The following is a 16004-nucleotide window of genomic DNA, read 5'->3' as shown; positions in this document are numbered from 1 at the left end:
TGGTCCCAGCTACTCCAGAGGCGGAGGCAGGAGAATGGCGTGAACCCGGGAGGCGGAGCTTGCAGTGAGCCGAGATCATGTCACTGCACTCCAGCCTGGGCGACAGAGCCAGACTCCATCTCAAAAAAAAAAAAAGATATGTGACACTCACTGCGACGGTCCACGGCTTCATTCTTGAAGTTAGAAAGACTGTGAACCCACCTGCCACCAATTCCAGACACATCTGGTCAATCTAGTTCCAGATCCAGGGAAACGAATTCCCTGGTGGCAGGAGGGAATAACCGTTCCAGCTGATAGCCGTTGTTCAAATAATAGCAAAGGCACATAGGAAGTGTGTTGCCAAGGTACAGTCTGACAATTGCTCCAAACACAAATTTTGCCTCTAAGCTCCTGTAAGCCGTGGGTTGTACTCAAAAGCTCTAAATTCTTTGTGCAAAGGCTGGAGAAGGCAGCAAGAGGGCCACGTGCGGGTCTTTTCTCAGAGTGTGGGAAATGAGGCTATCATCCCTTTAGGTGGCAGGGTGGCTCAGAGCCTCTGTGCCCACAGCAACCAGAACGAGTTCCCCTTGAGGTCATGGACCCGGTATCTCAGTCGAGCACATGGTCATTTTCACAAAGGCTGGCTGGCATTGGTGCACATGAGCGCCCCAGGCCCCTGGGCAGCTGCCAGTGTGGGCTGGGGCTTCCCCGTTGGGAGGGAGCCACCCGGCACCTGTGGGTGAGTCCTGTCCCCTGGCAGTCTGGCAGGCAGGTGTGGCCCGTGGCAGGGTGAGCCCCTGGCATGGATCTGCTGGTTCCCCAGGTGAGAGTTTCTATGTGGCCAAAGGTCACCAGGAACTGACAGCCAACGCTGAGCAAACCGAGCTCAGGGTTCACGTTGCCGAGCAGAACCTGCCGATGTGCTCTGCAGGGAGGCATTTTCTTGGTTGGCCAACACTCGCCGGAAGGAGGCGCGGGCCGGCCAGTGCGCTCAGCAGCGCCCTAGAGCACTGCTCAGGGCAGACGCGGGGGCTGAAGTGTGGGGTCAGTGTGCTCCCGCCAGGACCAAACCCAACACTTCCTGCCTCCTTCTTTCCTGCTCTCAGGTGGGGCTGTTGTTGGGGAAAGAAAGGCAGGGAGGACAGTGTGGGAGGCTTTTTCAGGGCCAGACCTGGGAATGGGGTACAGTGAGGGGTGGCACAGGTCACCTGGCCCCACTAAGGGCCAGAGGCGAGGAGAGATGTCCGACTGTGCCCTCCTGGGAGGAAGGGGCGCTCTGCCACGTGGCGCCCCAGGCCCTTGGCTATCTGCGAGCATGGGCTGGGGCTTCCCTGTGGGAGGGCGCCACGCCGCACCTGTGGGTGAGTCCTGTCCCCTGGCGGCCTGGCAGGCAGGTGTGGCCTGGGAGGAAGGCACCCCCTGCCACACGGTGTCGCCACTGGCTGGCAACTGTTGGGGAATTTATTGAAGCAAGTGAAAGACCCCCACCCTGCCACAGCAATCACGTGCCTTTGGTGAGGCTGAGCCTGGCCCCGGGACCCCATTGACCTCTCCTGGCCTCACACTAAAAGGAGTTGTATTACTCCTCCAAATTTCAACCAAGACGACGAGAAGTTGGCCTGAGGCAGGCACACACGTGGAAAAGAGGAGCTGAAGCCATGCGGGGGCTTCTCCTTCAGAGGACGTGGCTTGGTCTAAGTTTTCAAAGCAATGGCCACTTCGCTGCATCACCCTGTGTGCCACGGTCCCGGCTTTGATCGTTGACATGTGCCTGGCTTTGCTGCTCTCAGCTCCTGACCTCTGCAGGTTGTGTCCTCAAACTTCCTTTTGAAGAAAATCGCTGAAGCTTTTGGCCTCACTTCTTCCAAGACGCAGCTACAGATACTCTCCAGGCCCAGCTGCCTGTTTCTCGGGGCTGGGCCACTGGCTTGGGTTTGCTCTGCTTCACCAACGCCGTGTGACTCTGAAGGGCCTCACTCACACCAGGCCCAAGCACTGGCTCGGGGACACGCCAGGCTGGCATGACCCTGATTCTGCAGATGGCATTTTTAGTGACTCTGCTAAGAACTGGTTCCTGAGATAACAAAGCCACTGGCACAGGGATGACAGATGGTTAACAGAGAGCAGGCCTGTGCTGAACACTTGAGCTGTGACAGTGCATCCATGCCACGCGGCTGCCCCGTGAAGTAGATGCTATCATCAGGGTCTCTGCAGTTCTACGATGGGGACACTGGGGAGAGAGGAGTGGCTGTGACGGAGCATGCATAGATGGGCGGGGAAAGGGAGGGCATGAGCCCGGTGGTCTAGCACCGTATTGCCCCGCTCCACTTTCCTCCAGGCCTCCTTCTCTGGGATGGTCACAGCCCTGTCCTGTGAGAGGTGGTGTGTGGATGCCTCCTGCTCCTGAAAGAGCCTGGCCCTCCGTAAGGAGTCAGGGAATGGATCCGTCATGCCAGCCCAGTCCTGTGCCGCCAGGGGCCTATCTTTCTAGAAGATGGGAGTGCAGGCATAGGCTGCCCGCCCAGCTGCAGAGTTCCCTCCTCAAGTGCACCCTGGAGTAGGGAGGGAGGAGCCTAGGGCACTCATGGGCTCCAGGTCCCTTGGCTCCCTGCCACCCTCATGGTGATCTGTCCTTGCATCCACGGGGGGACTCAAGTGACCAGGCCTTGGAGTATTGCCACCCATTCTTCCTTCATGGCCTCCCAGTGTGTGCTTGGGGAAACTGAGGCTGGTAAGGCTGTAGAACCCATCACCCACAGCAAGGGCCAGAGGGGTACATGACCAGGGGAAGACCAGGCCCTTCAGGGCCCATGGCCACAGAGACACAGACTTTTCACTTGGGTGGACACTGATGGGCCCTGCTCCCACTGCGAGACCGCGTCCCCCTGCCAGCTCCACCAGGAGTTGTGTTTTAAGTCCTGCCCTGCCCCAGTGTTCCCTAAGGAATCCTGCCTAGTTATGACATGAAGCACACGTGTGGTGCCTTTTGTGCTTCTGGAGCTGTTGCCCTGAGCCATCTTGAGAAGAGCACTGGCAGTCAGGGGATCCTGGTGCCTGTCCTGGCTCTGCCCACCTGTGTGTGTGTGTGTCAGCCAATGGGACACTCTGTGCCTCAGTTTCTCATTTATTTTTTGAGACAGGGTCTCACTCTGTTGCCCAGGCTTGAGTGCAGTGGCATGATCATGGCTCACTGCAGCCTCGACCTGCTGGGCTCAATCAGTGATCCTGTCTCAGCCTCCTGAATAGCTGGGACTGCAAGAAAGTCCCAAATTTGATGAAAAATACACCAGTGAAGCACAACAAACTTCAAATAGGATTAACAGAAAGAGATCTATAGCTAGATGCATACGGAGTTGAAGGACAAAGATAAAATTTCAAAACAGCAAAGAAAAAAAAACAACCCATAACCTTATCACATACAAGGGATGAACTATGTTTAACAGCTGTCTCAAGTGAAGAAGACATTAAAATGACATATTCAAAGTGCTGTAGGAAAAATATTTATTAATTAAGAATTCTTTAGCTAGCAAAACTATCCTTCAAAAGTGAAGACAAAATAAAGATAAACAAAAATTGAGGAAATTCAATGCAAGCAAATCTGTCTTATAAAACATACTAAAGGAAGTCTTTAGGCTGAAAAGAAATGACATCAGAAGATAACCTGCATATAACCCAAGCATACTAGAAAATATCTATATTTCTTATATGCTCTATACAGATATTTTCCAGTATGTTTTTAATTCCTTTATTTTTTATTGCTTCATTCTTACTTTTTTGTTGTAATTGGTTGCTCTAGGAATAAAAAGAGCAATAAAGGAGAAAGAAGAACAAAAACCCCCGAGTTATATAATCATTAAATAAATAGAGAAGTGGCAGGAAGAAATTAAACCATATCAATAGTTAGATTAAATGTAAATGGATTAAACACTCCAATCAAAAGGCAGAAATTGATAGTAATAAAACAAGATCCAACTACATGCTCTGTATAAAGAGACACCGTTTACATTAAAAGACACAAATACCTTAAAACTAAGAATGAAAAAACATATACCATACAGAGACCATAAGAAAATTGTAATGGCTATTCTAATATCAGTTAAAATAGACTTTATGACAGAAAATATTGCTAGAAACAAAGAGGGATATTTCATAATGGTCATAAGGAAGATATAGCAAGTATAAACATACATGTTCCTAACAACAGAGCTCCAAAATATGTAAAACCCAACTGACAGAATTGAAGGAAGAAAAAGGCAATTCAATAATAGTTGGAGACTTCAATACTCCACTCGCAGTAACTGAGAGAACTAGACAGAAAACAAGCAAGGATATAGAAGACCCAAAGAACAGCAGCAACCAACTTGACTTCTCCTCTATCTGTAGAACACCCCACCCAACAACAGAATACACATTCTCTTCAAGAGCACGTGCAGCATTCTCCAGACAGACCTTGTACTCCACCACAAAAAAGGCCTCAATGAAGGGGATTCAAATAACACAAAGTATGTTTTCACATCAAAATAAATTTTTTTTTTTTTTTTTTTTTTTTTTTTTTTGAGACGGAGTCTCACTGTGTCTCCCAGGCTGGAGTGCAGTGGCACGATCTCGGCTCACTGCAAGCTCCGCCCCCTGGGTTCACGCCATTCTCCCGCCTCAGCCTCCCGAGTAGCTGGGACTACAGGCGCCCGCTACCGCGCCCGGCTAGGTTTTTGTATTTTTAGTAGAGACGGGGTTTCACCATGTTAGCCAGGATAGTCTCGATCTCCTGACCTTGTGATCCACCCGCCTCGGCCTCCCAAAGTGCTGGGATTACAGGCTTGAGCCACCGCGCCCGGCCAAAATAAAATTAATTAAAAACATTGGAAAGATATTTGGGAAAGCCCCAAATATTTGAACATTTTAAAAATTACTTCTAAATAACTCAGGGGTTAAATCACAAAATGCAGGAAGAGAAGCAAGGTGAAGAACAGTGCGTGAGACATGCTACCTGCTGTGTAAAGAGGGAAAATTGAAAATATTTTGAACTAAATGAAAATGTAAAAATATCAACATTTATGAAATACAGCTACACAGTGTCTAGAAGGAATTTATAGCTTTTAAATGCCTATTTTAAAAATATCTGAAATCACTAAACCAAGCTTCCTCCTTCAAAAATTAGAAAAAGAACAAACTGAACCCAAAGCAAGAAGGAAATAATAAAGACTAGCGCAAACTCCATGCAATGAAAAACAGAGAGTCAATAGAAGAAAAGAGATGAAGCCAAAATCAATTCTTGTAAAGCTTTCTGAGGTTAAGTGTACTGTAGTTATACGAGAGAATACCCTGGTTCTTAGGTAATATGCATCATGTCTTCAACCTTATGCTCGGATGATTCAGAAGAATACTGTTACGGGCAGAAATGTTTATGTCCCCTAAAATTCCTAACCCCCACTGTGGGTGCATTTGGACATGGGGTCTCTAAGGAAGCAACTGAGGTTGAATGAGGTCCTAAGGGTGGGCACTGATCTGATAGGATTAGGATCCCCATGAGACACCAGAGGGCATGTCTGCTCTCTCCATGTGCATGTATCAAGGACAGGCCACTGAGGACACAGAGATGACTGCTGTTTACAAGTCAGGAAGAGAACCCTTAACAGAAAATGACCATGCTGGCACCTTCTAGCTTCCGAAATGATGAGAAAATAAATGACAACAGCACAAACGGCAAATTTTCCAAGGAAGCATCTTGGACCTGGTTGAAGCCACTCGGTCCATGGTATTTGGTTATGATAGCCCAAGCTGACTACCCACCTACCTACCTACCTAGAGTGCACTGCACAGGTGGAAAACTGGCAACCCTCAGGCAGTCTAGGTCAAGGGCAGAAGGAAGTTTTCTGTATTATTCTCGCAAATGCTGTGTTATTGCAACTAAGTGTGAAAATACGCTAACAAAATAAAAACTAACCCTTCTCCTGCCTGGGTGGTGGACGCTTAAGTTGCTGGGCTGTGACGGGCTGAAGGCGATGCTCTCCTGGTTCCCTGACTGAGGTGAGGGCCTTCGGTTTAGTCCCGTCCTCCCTGCACAGGGTTCTTTGCCTCTATCCCACAAAGTCGTCAAGACGGTGGACGCAGATCCACTTTCTGCTGCTTCCTGGTGCCTGCCCTGTGTTTCCTGTGATCCTCCTTGGAAAGGCCACGAAAGTGCTTCAAGAGGACTCAAGTCCAAGATGCTTTCTTGGAAAATTTGCAGTTTGTGCTGTCATAAATGTGGCACATTAATGGTTGCTAAAACTGGGGAGCAACTCCTCAAGGCTTGGTGGAAGCACTTCAACTGAGTTTAAATATTCAAAAACATAAGAACCAAATCCTGTTCCCCAGGGGCAGCAGCACTGGATCCTACTGACCAAACTTCCACCCTCCTCACTGGGCCTATCAAGAAACCAATGGGCAGGGCGCAGTGGCTCATGCTTGTAATTAATCCGAGCACTTTGGGAGGCCACGGTGGGCGGATCACTTGAGGCCAGGAGTTTGAGACCAGCCTGGCCAACATGGTGAAACCCTGTCTCTACTAAAAATACAAAAATCAGCCAGGCATGGCGGCGCAGTGAGCCGAGATTGCCCCACTGCCCTCCAGCCTGGGTGACAGAGCGAGACTCCGTCTCCAGGAAACAAAAAAGCAATTAAGCCCTGGGACTGTTTGGTACATGTGTCGTCTACTAAAGAGCAGGCTGCAAAGAAACTGAACTTTGCTTTAAAGCACTTGGTTTCAAATGCTTCTGAAAGCCCTGAGCTTCCCCCTACAACTGCAACCGCCACTTGGTAGGTATTTTAAGACTTGGGGCTGCTCCCTGGGTCTCAACCTTTGTCCTTTCCACTTGGTTCCCACTCATCCTCAAGCTGTCCTTATCCAACACGGAAGACGCTCATTCTCAGAAGTGCTCTGGGAAGCCCCTTGTCCTCAAGGTCCTCTCTAGGAACCCCACTGCCGTCATTCCAGCCGGTTTCTGCCACACCCCCTTTGACAAGAACTGAAGAGCTGCTAGGGTGAATACTTGGCAGGCCCCTCAACACTCAGCAGCAGCAGCATACCGGCCACAGGTCAGTTTCCACATTTTCCTTCCTTCTCTGTTTTTAAGGGGGTCTAAAATGACTTAGACCTGCATGTTTTCAAATCCACTTAAGACCAGGAGGTGGTATGTGGACAAAGAGATCAAATTACCTCAAACCTTTACGGTGACAATCAAGCCAAGGTACAAACACGCTAAAATCACCACCCGTGCACCCACCTCTTCCTCTTTTTCCGTGGGCGAGTGCCCGAGGAGGGCCGTCCACATGCGGGCTCTGCTGCGTCTCACAAGGTGCACTTCTCTCGTGCACCGAGTGAAAACCCTCCACATCTCCCCTGCCTGGCATTGTGCCCGTGGGCAGAAAACCTGGGGCCACAAAACTCAATTTTTAGTCTTTATTGGCATGTGGTTTCCTAGACAACTGTGGACACAATTCCCTCAGAATGGCCTATGCTGCAGAGGGAGGGAGGGGAGTGTCACCATGTGGAAGGCTTGTCGCACTTGGTTACAGAGCTCTCCTCTGAGCACCTCGTTTGTGTCAACTTCTGGCTAACCTGAGTGAACACCCATCAGCTGGGAGAAACAAGCGCTAGGGGGCACCTTCATGGCCACTGGTAAAGAAAGCCCTAACTGTCTACAATAGAAATGGAAAACACTTAACGTTTTATCCATTTTAGTTTTGAACTAGAAATCTTCCAAGTTTAATATATACCTTCTTAGTGAATTCCCCCGCCAAAAACAAACCAAAAAACCCCAACCCCAAACCAATGGTATTCCTGCATCTTGGGCAATAGCTCCTTCACTGTTGACTTGTTCCAAAGAAAAACACACGAGTAGGTAAGAGTCAAAAATGCCACTGAGTTTTTGCTGGGATCAAATTGATCAGGAGACAGCAATGTGGTTCTGTAAAAACCAGCACATCACAATGGGTCTTCCCACACTCCATCATCTGGGGAAACCCAGGTAAGCAGCCTGGGAACAGGTAAGTGCCAGGTCACTCTCTGTAGGGCTGCTGGGCAGCCACGGGAACGTGTCCCGGGATGCATCTGTGCACACAGCCCTTGGGTTTGCTTTCTGCAAATTGCACCGGAAAACAGCGTGGCTTCCACAGTAAATGGTTTTCAAACTGCGAGTCAAGGCAAACCGAAAACTTATTCCCCACCTGCCTGCTAGGTGGCCTTCCTGCATCTGCTGCCACATCCCTTCCTAGCCAACTGCTCCCGGTCTAGACGGAAGCCACACAGTGTCAACGTCCGGATCTCCTCACCTGAGTCATCTCCATCTGCACAGTGCCTTGTGTACTGCATCAAGTATTCGCTCAGAGGTCAAGAGGAGGAACTGACTCACGCGGTGTTAGTGGATGTTCACTAAGCCTTTGTCGAGTACAATGTTAGTATAGGGGAAGGGCAAAAGCAGAATTCTGCCTCTCAAACTTGGCCATCTGAACGAACTCACTGCCCACGCTCAGTGCTGTGCAAAGACGGTTAGGCACAGAAATGTCCTTAGGAAGCAGTGCTAGGTATCTACACCCGACCAGATGTTCATCACATACTAAAAGGTAGGGGGACAAACAACAGACTGAGTTCCGTCCCTTTCACAATACATTGTTTCCCTAATTTATTTAAATGAAAACTGTCTTATTTAGGCCTTATATATGTGTCTGTGTTTACGATAAGGACACATTTAAAACAATAAAAAACTCAACCCCTACATCATACTACACATGAATTAACTCAAAGTGGATCATAGACATAAATATAAAACAAAAAATTCTGAAACTTGAGAAACCTTTACACTTTGGGCTAAGTGAAGATTTCTCTTAGTGAAGATGTAAAACTTAGTGAAAATATAACAAAAGCACAATCTATGAAAGAACAAACTGATAAACCAGACATCCATCAAACTGAAGTCAAGCAAAATGAAGAAATGTTTACACAAACCCTGTATGCAAATGTTTATAGCAGTTTATTAATAGCCTCCCAAACCTGGAAACAACCCAAAAGTTCCTTAACTGGGGAAAGGATAAGCAAGCTCTGGTACAGCCACACAATGGAGTACCACGTGGCAATAAAAAAGAACCTGCAGCGTCATCCACGAATCTCAAATGCATCACGCTAAGGGAAATAAGCCAGACTCAAAGGCAACATATCGGAGATTCCATTTATATGATGCTGTCAAAAGGCAACGACAGAAACAGAAGAGATCACCCTGCCAGGGGCTGGAAGAGGGTTGAATATAAAGGGGTACAAATGATTTGAGAAGGCTGTTTGATGCATTAACTGTGGTAAATAAACAGTATGTGTTTGTCAAAATCTGAACTATACATTTTAAAAACAGTAACTTACTATATGTAAATTATACCTTAATAAAGATGAAACAAAATAAAATCCACATAGATGGATTCAATCCACAAAGATGTTTACTAGAACACTATAGCAATAAGCTAAATATCAACAGGGGTGGTAGTTAAATAAGTAGGGTATCCACAATAGAATATTTATGCTCATTAAACCCATTTTCTTCCCCCAATGTGGGTGACATGCTATTTACCTGGGGAATAAAACCATACACAAATGGTCCCTCACGCGCGTGCGTGCACACACACAGGAACGCACGTGACACAAATGGTCCCTCACGCGCGTGCGTGCACACACACAGGAACGCACGTGTGTTTCCCCACACAGGGGTGTTTCCCACGCAGGGGTGTGTGTTTACCCGCAGGGGGAAGTCTACCTGCTGCTTTCTCCCACTCTGTCTCCAGGTCCTTCTACCCCACTTCGATCTGAGCCCTGCAGGTGAGCACTGCCCACCCATCCGTACGTGCCGGCCAAGGGGACAGATTCTGCATGCGACACCAGACGACGAGGTGGTGGGTGATGCTGGGTGATAAGGATTTGTGTGCAGGATTTTAAAACAGGATTATAAAGCTGCAGGAAACTAGAAAACAGGGGGCAAACAGACCAAACCAGCACTTTATTTTAAAAAGTTTTATTTTGGAGATTTAGAAATTTGAGATTTTTAATAACGGCAAAAGAAATTCAGTCACACCTAATGATTAACAGAACGTAGTGGTGTATTATCTAAACAGAAATCGTGCTGATGTGCCATAATAAATTGTCTATTAGTAAAAAAATACACTTTAGGGCACAGCATTGTATCACAAATTACAGTAGGGATACTTTGCAAGAATTTAATCAAACTAGAGAATTCTGAGTAACTGTATCTTTTAAATGCAGCACTTAAAAATGTAACAACTCTGTGCATCCTTTTTCTTAAAAAAAATGACCTTGCATGTGTCATAGAAACGCTGCTTTATTGCTGCAGAGGTCAAAGTTCAAGGCTCAAGAGGTACAGGAGAGAATACAAAGGTAGCCTTTAGAAACTTGGTTTTGTTTATGTATAAAAAAGGTAAAGTTTATAAAAGTTAATTTACAAACCAAGAACAAAAGTGGTATGCACGCATTATATACAAGCATCCTTAAAACATCAAAATTTTCAAATGCATAGCCAGAAAGAACAGAAAACAACCACTGCCCCTTGTCCAAAAAAAAGAAAAAGAAAAAAGAAAAGAAAAAATCCCCAAATCACACCACTATTTTCTTCTGGGTGATAACACATTTCTGAAACCACCAAATGCACAATTTACTCAGTCTTTGTCATGATACAGTATCTCGATAATGCACAAAAGCCATAAAAACTTAGTAACATACAGCGAGAATGAGCTAAGAATTAAGAACATGAGGGTAAGGCATTCCTGCTGGTTAGTATGTTTGTGGTAATATGGTGAAGTCAGAGATCTGAAGAGGCCATGGAACCAGTCTCACATGCTTCTGTATCCTTCCCTATGAACAATGTGTTTTCATATACAGCAAGTCATTGTCTTCACTTCACCCTCCCCCAGTTATAAATCCCCTTGCTGTACACTTCTGTTAAATCCACAACACTGGTTATATATTCCAGGTGCATTTTAAAAATGTGTGCATATTACTTCATGCATAATAAAATAAAATGTGTATGTATGCTAGGCCAGGGCCATAGTAAAGTTTGAAACAGTGTACTTTGGAAAGAACAGACCTCAAATGCACCCCCATTTACTGGCTGGTATTTTAACGGAAATCAATATGTGAAGTTAAGCAGTGACGATAAAAAAAAAACTACAAAAATCACAAAGCAAAATATCTTTGAACCTCTAGCCAATACCAACAGTCCCGTCAATCACAAACACACAGCGTGTAGCATGTTTTCTGACCATGGTTCAGGGGCATGCTCACTAATCTTTATCAGTTCAAACAAATGCTTCATACTAACAAACTGTAGTATCAATTCTAAAAAAGGTATAATACTTGATAGAGTGGTTCCATTTAGATTAAGTTTAATCCAGTTTCACATTTAATCAAGTTCCTATATTTCAGAGTTAAAAGTGGTCAATAAGGACAGAAACACAGTTTGCTCCAACGAGATAATTTGGATCTCCAGGAAGACACTTGTTTTGCCAGGTTTTAGGATCACCTATGAGAGAAAAGAAGGTGATGTCATTTACAGTTGAGTAAATTGCTATCTGCAATGCTTTGCAATTATAGGGCAAATATGTATATTTAAACATAATTTTCTTCTGTTTCTTCAGCATATTGTATTTGTTATCAAAATTCACTGCTTTATTTCAATGCACACCTGCTGCCACCTAACAATTTCAAAGGTGTTTCACACTTCTATTTAAAAAAATACTTAAAACTTTCTTTCCAACTCACACCATTAAGAACAGTTTTCTTTTTTTAAACTTTCAGACTTCTCCTTTATTACATTATCAAGTGCACTGACTTTTCAAAAAACGAATACAAGTGAGTGACGGCAATCTCAGGTCTGGGACAGTTCCAGTTTGCCCGAGCCCACATAATTATCAGTAGCACTTTTTTTTTCCCCCTTTCAAAAGTCTGGAGGATAATTATATGATCACCTATTTGAGCTGAGAATGAGGACACATTTCTCATACTCAACTATAGACCAACAAATGAAACCCAGTTCTGCAGAATCTAGTTCTTGAAGACCATCTTTCCCCTTACAAAAAACAAACAAAGAAACGAGACTGCACCAGAGCTGCTCAGCTCTGATTCCAGCTGAACAACAAAATTAATCACGCAGCTTCAGAAACTCACTGACTGGGTGTTAGTTAGATCTCAGGATTTAAGTTTTTAACAAGCTCTTGGTGATTTCTATTAAATGTGAAGAAGGCAGGGACAAGTATGTGTCTCTGTGGTATCCAAGCAAGCTGAGAGTCACAGCTGCTTACAGCAATAGCTCTCAAACAGGAACGGTCCTGCCCCAGATGGGACATCTGGAGACAGTTTGCTTGTTACCACTGGCATCTAGGGGTAGAGGCCCAGGGAAGCTGCTAAATATCCCACAATGAACAGGAGAGCCCCTACAATAATCATTTGGCCAAAATGTCAACAGTGCCAGCTGAGAACCCTGCCTACAGTATGTTAGACATTACCTAAGCAATATCTGGAGCCAAAAGCATTTCATTTTTCCAGAAAATGCGGTACTTGTAAATATGAGGAAATATGTATTTACAAGTAATTTTTTTCTTTGGTAACATTAAAATATGCTCTTGCTATGATCTTTATACCACAAACTTTTATTTCATACTGTACCAAACTAAAACTAAATAATGCTCGTCTGATTTATCAAAGATTTGGAAGCAGGACTTTAAATCAGGTTCGCTTAAAGTGATCTAACCCAAAATAAAATTCTAATTGTTAACTGACTTAAGTCACTCAAGGAAGTGAGAAATGTGAAAATGCAATGGAAGCTTTGAAATTATGATCTTAGGAGCAAAAAGTTGTTTACAAATAGTGTATAAAAGAAGCAATTTAGAGTATTACACTGAAAAACCATGGCCACGTATGATCACAATGGAAGATTCTTTTAAGTTTCTCTGGTATACATACTTTGTAGATTAAGAAATTAAACAGGCCAGGTGCAGGGGCTCATGCCTGTAATCCCAGCACGCTGGGAGGCTGAGGCAGGTGGATCACTTGAAGTCAGGATTTTGAACCAGCCTGGCCAACATGGTGAAACCCCATCTCTACTAAAAATACAAAAATTAGCCGGGCGTGGTGGCGCACTCCTGTAATCGCAGCTACTCGGCAGGCTGAGGCAGGAGAATCGCTTGAACCTGGGAGGCAGAGCTTGCAGTGAGCCGAGATCGTGCCACTGCACTCCAGCCTGGGCGACAGAGGAAGACTCCGTCTCAAACAAAACAAAACGAAACAAAACAAAACAAACAAAAAAGAAACGAAAGAACAGTAACCAAAAATATAAATAGTTATAGAAAGGAATGAACTAATTTTAATAAGATAAAAATGCCTGTTTGTGCAGGACAATAACAATTCTCCCACTGCATCCTGAAAAATTGGACAGAATCAATCATTTTGAATACCAAGAAATACTCAATTATTTGGCCAAATTATTATTATTTTTTTTTTTTTGGAGACAAAGTCTCGCTCTGTTGGCCGGGCTGGAGTGCAGTGGCATGATCTCGGCTCACTGCAACCTCCACCTCCCTGGCTCAGGCAATTCTCTTGCCTCAGCCTCCTGAGTAGCTGGGACTACAGGCGTGTGCCAACACATCTAATTTTTGTATTTTTAGTATAGATGGGGTTTCACCATGTTGGCCAGGCTGGTCTCGAACTCCTGACCTTAGGTGATCCACCCGCCTTGGCCTCCCAAAGTGCTGGGACTACAGGCGTGAGCCACCATGCCTGGCCCAAATGATCAATTTTTAAAAGGAAGCAACTCTTCTATCTTTCCATATTTATTTATAATATATGCACCATAAATAAATGTGGAAATACCGGTGATGCCTACAAGGCCACAGGAACAGAGGGAGAGATTTGCTAACACACAGCATGGGTAGCATCACCAGCCCAGGTATTAATCAACGACAGTCCCCAAAGCCCCAAAGGACAGAGTGAAGACAGCATACCCGACGAGGAGTCGGATGATTTTAGAGCAAAAGACCAACCGTCAGGAGTCATGGACGCACAGTGTGGTAAGCGCAGCTCCACAGGCTTCAGGAACTTGAGGCCATGGGGACCACACATCACCAAGGGACTCAGCAGTGTTTCACCTGGAGTTGGAAAAGGGGATGGGCAGAGAGGTTGGATGTGGTCTTTCTTCTAGACACCCAGTTTTCCTCACCCTGCTTCTAATTATATGCTTGAAAGCCTAATGCAGTTAGTTCTCTACAATCGCACTGACCACAAAAAAAATGTTTAACAGCAGCCACATATGGAATTTTAAATTTCCCAGTAGCCACGTTAGAAAGTAAAAAGAAACAGGTGATAACAAATAGTACAGTATTTTAACTCAATCTAACCAAAACACTGTTATTTCAACATGTAACCAATATATGGTATCTTTGGAACTTGGTGTTTATTTCACATTTCCAGCATCTTTCAATCCAAAATTGTCACACTTCAAGTGCGAGGTAGTCACGTGCAGGTAGTGGCTACTGCATTCAATCATATGGGTCTATAGTATAAAACATATTCAAATGTACTTGTTACAAATGTGACATATTTTCCATTTTTAAAATTTGCTCCATAGATGCTTAAAGGGATTCATGCAGGGCCAACACAGTCAGTCCTACTGGTTTTTAAAACAGGATATCCCCAAAATCAGAGTACAGAATCAGATATCAGTATTCTGGCAAAACGTAAGAAAGTGTTAACTGATTTAGGAAAGTAAAAGCACTGCTAAAAGATGCTAAATCACGACACAGTTCGTTACAATATCCTGATAGATCCAGGAGGATTATGAAAATAACAGTTTCCTTAAGAAGCTCAGAAACATACTGTCATCTCCTCTGAGATTCCTTCGTGCACTCTGCCGAGCATGTACTAGTGCTAGGTTCTGGGGTGATGATAAGACAGTACCTGTCAAGACGTTTAGGTTCTCCAATCAGGTGAAGACACAGCAAAGCCTTTCTGAGTGGGTGTTACCTAACCCATCTCCAGAGACGCAAAGGCTGACTGACTCAAAGACAAATTTGGTCAGGTCAGCCCAGGCTGCTCAGCAGGCACAAGTGAGAGACATCCCGTGGCCTGTCCTATGCCATCATTTTTTTACTTCATACCAAAAGTAAAAGCAGGCAGTGTGGCCACCACAGCCTTGCCTCAGGCCACCTCCTGCCTGCTTGCAACACCAACCCCAGGGCACCCCTCGCTACAGCACTCATCTGAAAGGACCTCCCTGATGAAAGGAACATGCTATTATTAGTGGCCCAGGGTGGAGGTAGAGAGAGGTGCTGCATTACCCCCTTAGCCAAGCACTATAAGCTTTGAAGTGCACACAGGGCAACTCTTAAGTTATCAAAACTAAGGAGAAAAATAAACACATTTACCTTTCTCTTTATCTAAAGGTGGGAGGATGCTGTTGTCTCGGCAGACCTTGAAATAGATTTCCTGCTCAACTCCTTCGGGAATGGCTCCTTGAGGGATAATTATACTGACGCCAGTTTCTATGGAACTCAGCACGCCACCATTGCTGTTAAATATGCCTCGCGCTGTGGCCACCACAGTATGACCATCTTCATCTTCATCCTCTTCCACAGCTGAAGGACTGAAAGTTCAGAAATGGCTAGTGAGTGAATTCCTAATAGTACACAGGTGCTTTGCTTTTACTACTACTGTATTACGTGCTTTCATTTTACTTTTGTTTCTCCATATAATCAAGAAGCTACTTTAACAAGATAAGTTTCTGGCAACAGATTTTACTGACAAGGTTATCTCAGAGAGTATTATTATCATTATTATTATTTTGAGAGAGAGTCTCACTCTGCTGCCCAGGCTAGAGTGCAGTGGCACGATCTTGGCTCACTGCAACCTCTGCCTCCCGGGTTCAAATGATTTTTCTGCCTCAGCCTCCCGAGTAGCTGGGGCTACAGGCATGTGCCACCACGCCTGGCTAATTTTTGTA

At 45.1% G+C, this 16004-nt stretch overlaps 1 protein-coding gene across 5 annotated transcripts in view; it reads right to left on the bottom strand.

Annotated features, from left to right (window-relative positions):
• Positions 1-9997: 9997 nt before the first annotated feature.
• The window catches only part of TJP1 (tight junction protein 1), a 274011-nt gene continuing 268004 nt past the window's right edge, over positions 9998-16004 (bottom strand). For 2 of the 5 annotated variants that reach the window (XM_025389949.1, XM_025389953.1), the window contains 3 exons: positions 15430-15647; positions 14011-14154; positions 9998-11534 (listed from right to left, as the gene is read on the bottom strand). In XM_025389949.1, coding sequence (XP_025245734.1) covers positions 11440-11534; positions 14011-14154; positions 15430-15647 — 457 coding nt within the window. In that variant the 3' untranslated portion in view covers positions 9998-11439. The remainder of the gene's footprint in view (positions 11535-14010; positions 14155-15429; positions 15648-16004) is intronic. The other 3 variants (XM_025389950.1, XM_025389951.1, XM_025389952.1) reach the window with 3 other exon arrangements.

The sequence above is a fragment of the Theropithecus gelada genome, chromosome 7a (genome assembly GCF_003255815.1).
Source record: "Theropithecus gelada isolate Dixy chromosome 7a, Tgel_1.0, whole genome shotgun sequence".
NCBI classification, from domain to species: domain Eukaryota; kingdom Metazoa; phylum Chordata; class Mammalia; order Primates; family Cercopithecidae; genus Theropithecus; species Theropithecus gelada.
Note: the sequence above shows the minus strand (reverse complement) of the source record. Positions and strands in the feature narration are given on the sequence as shown.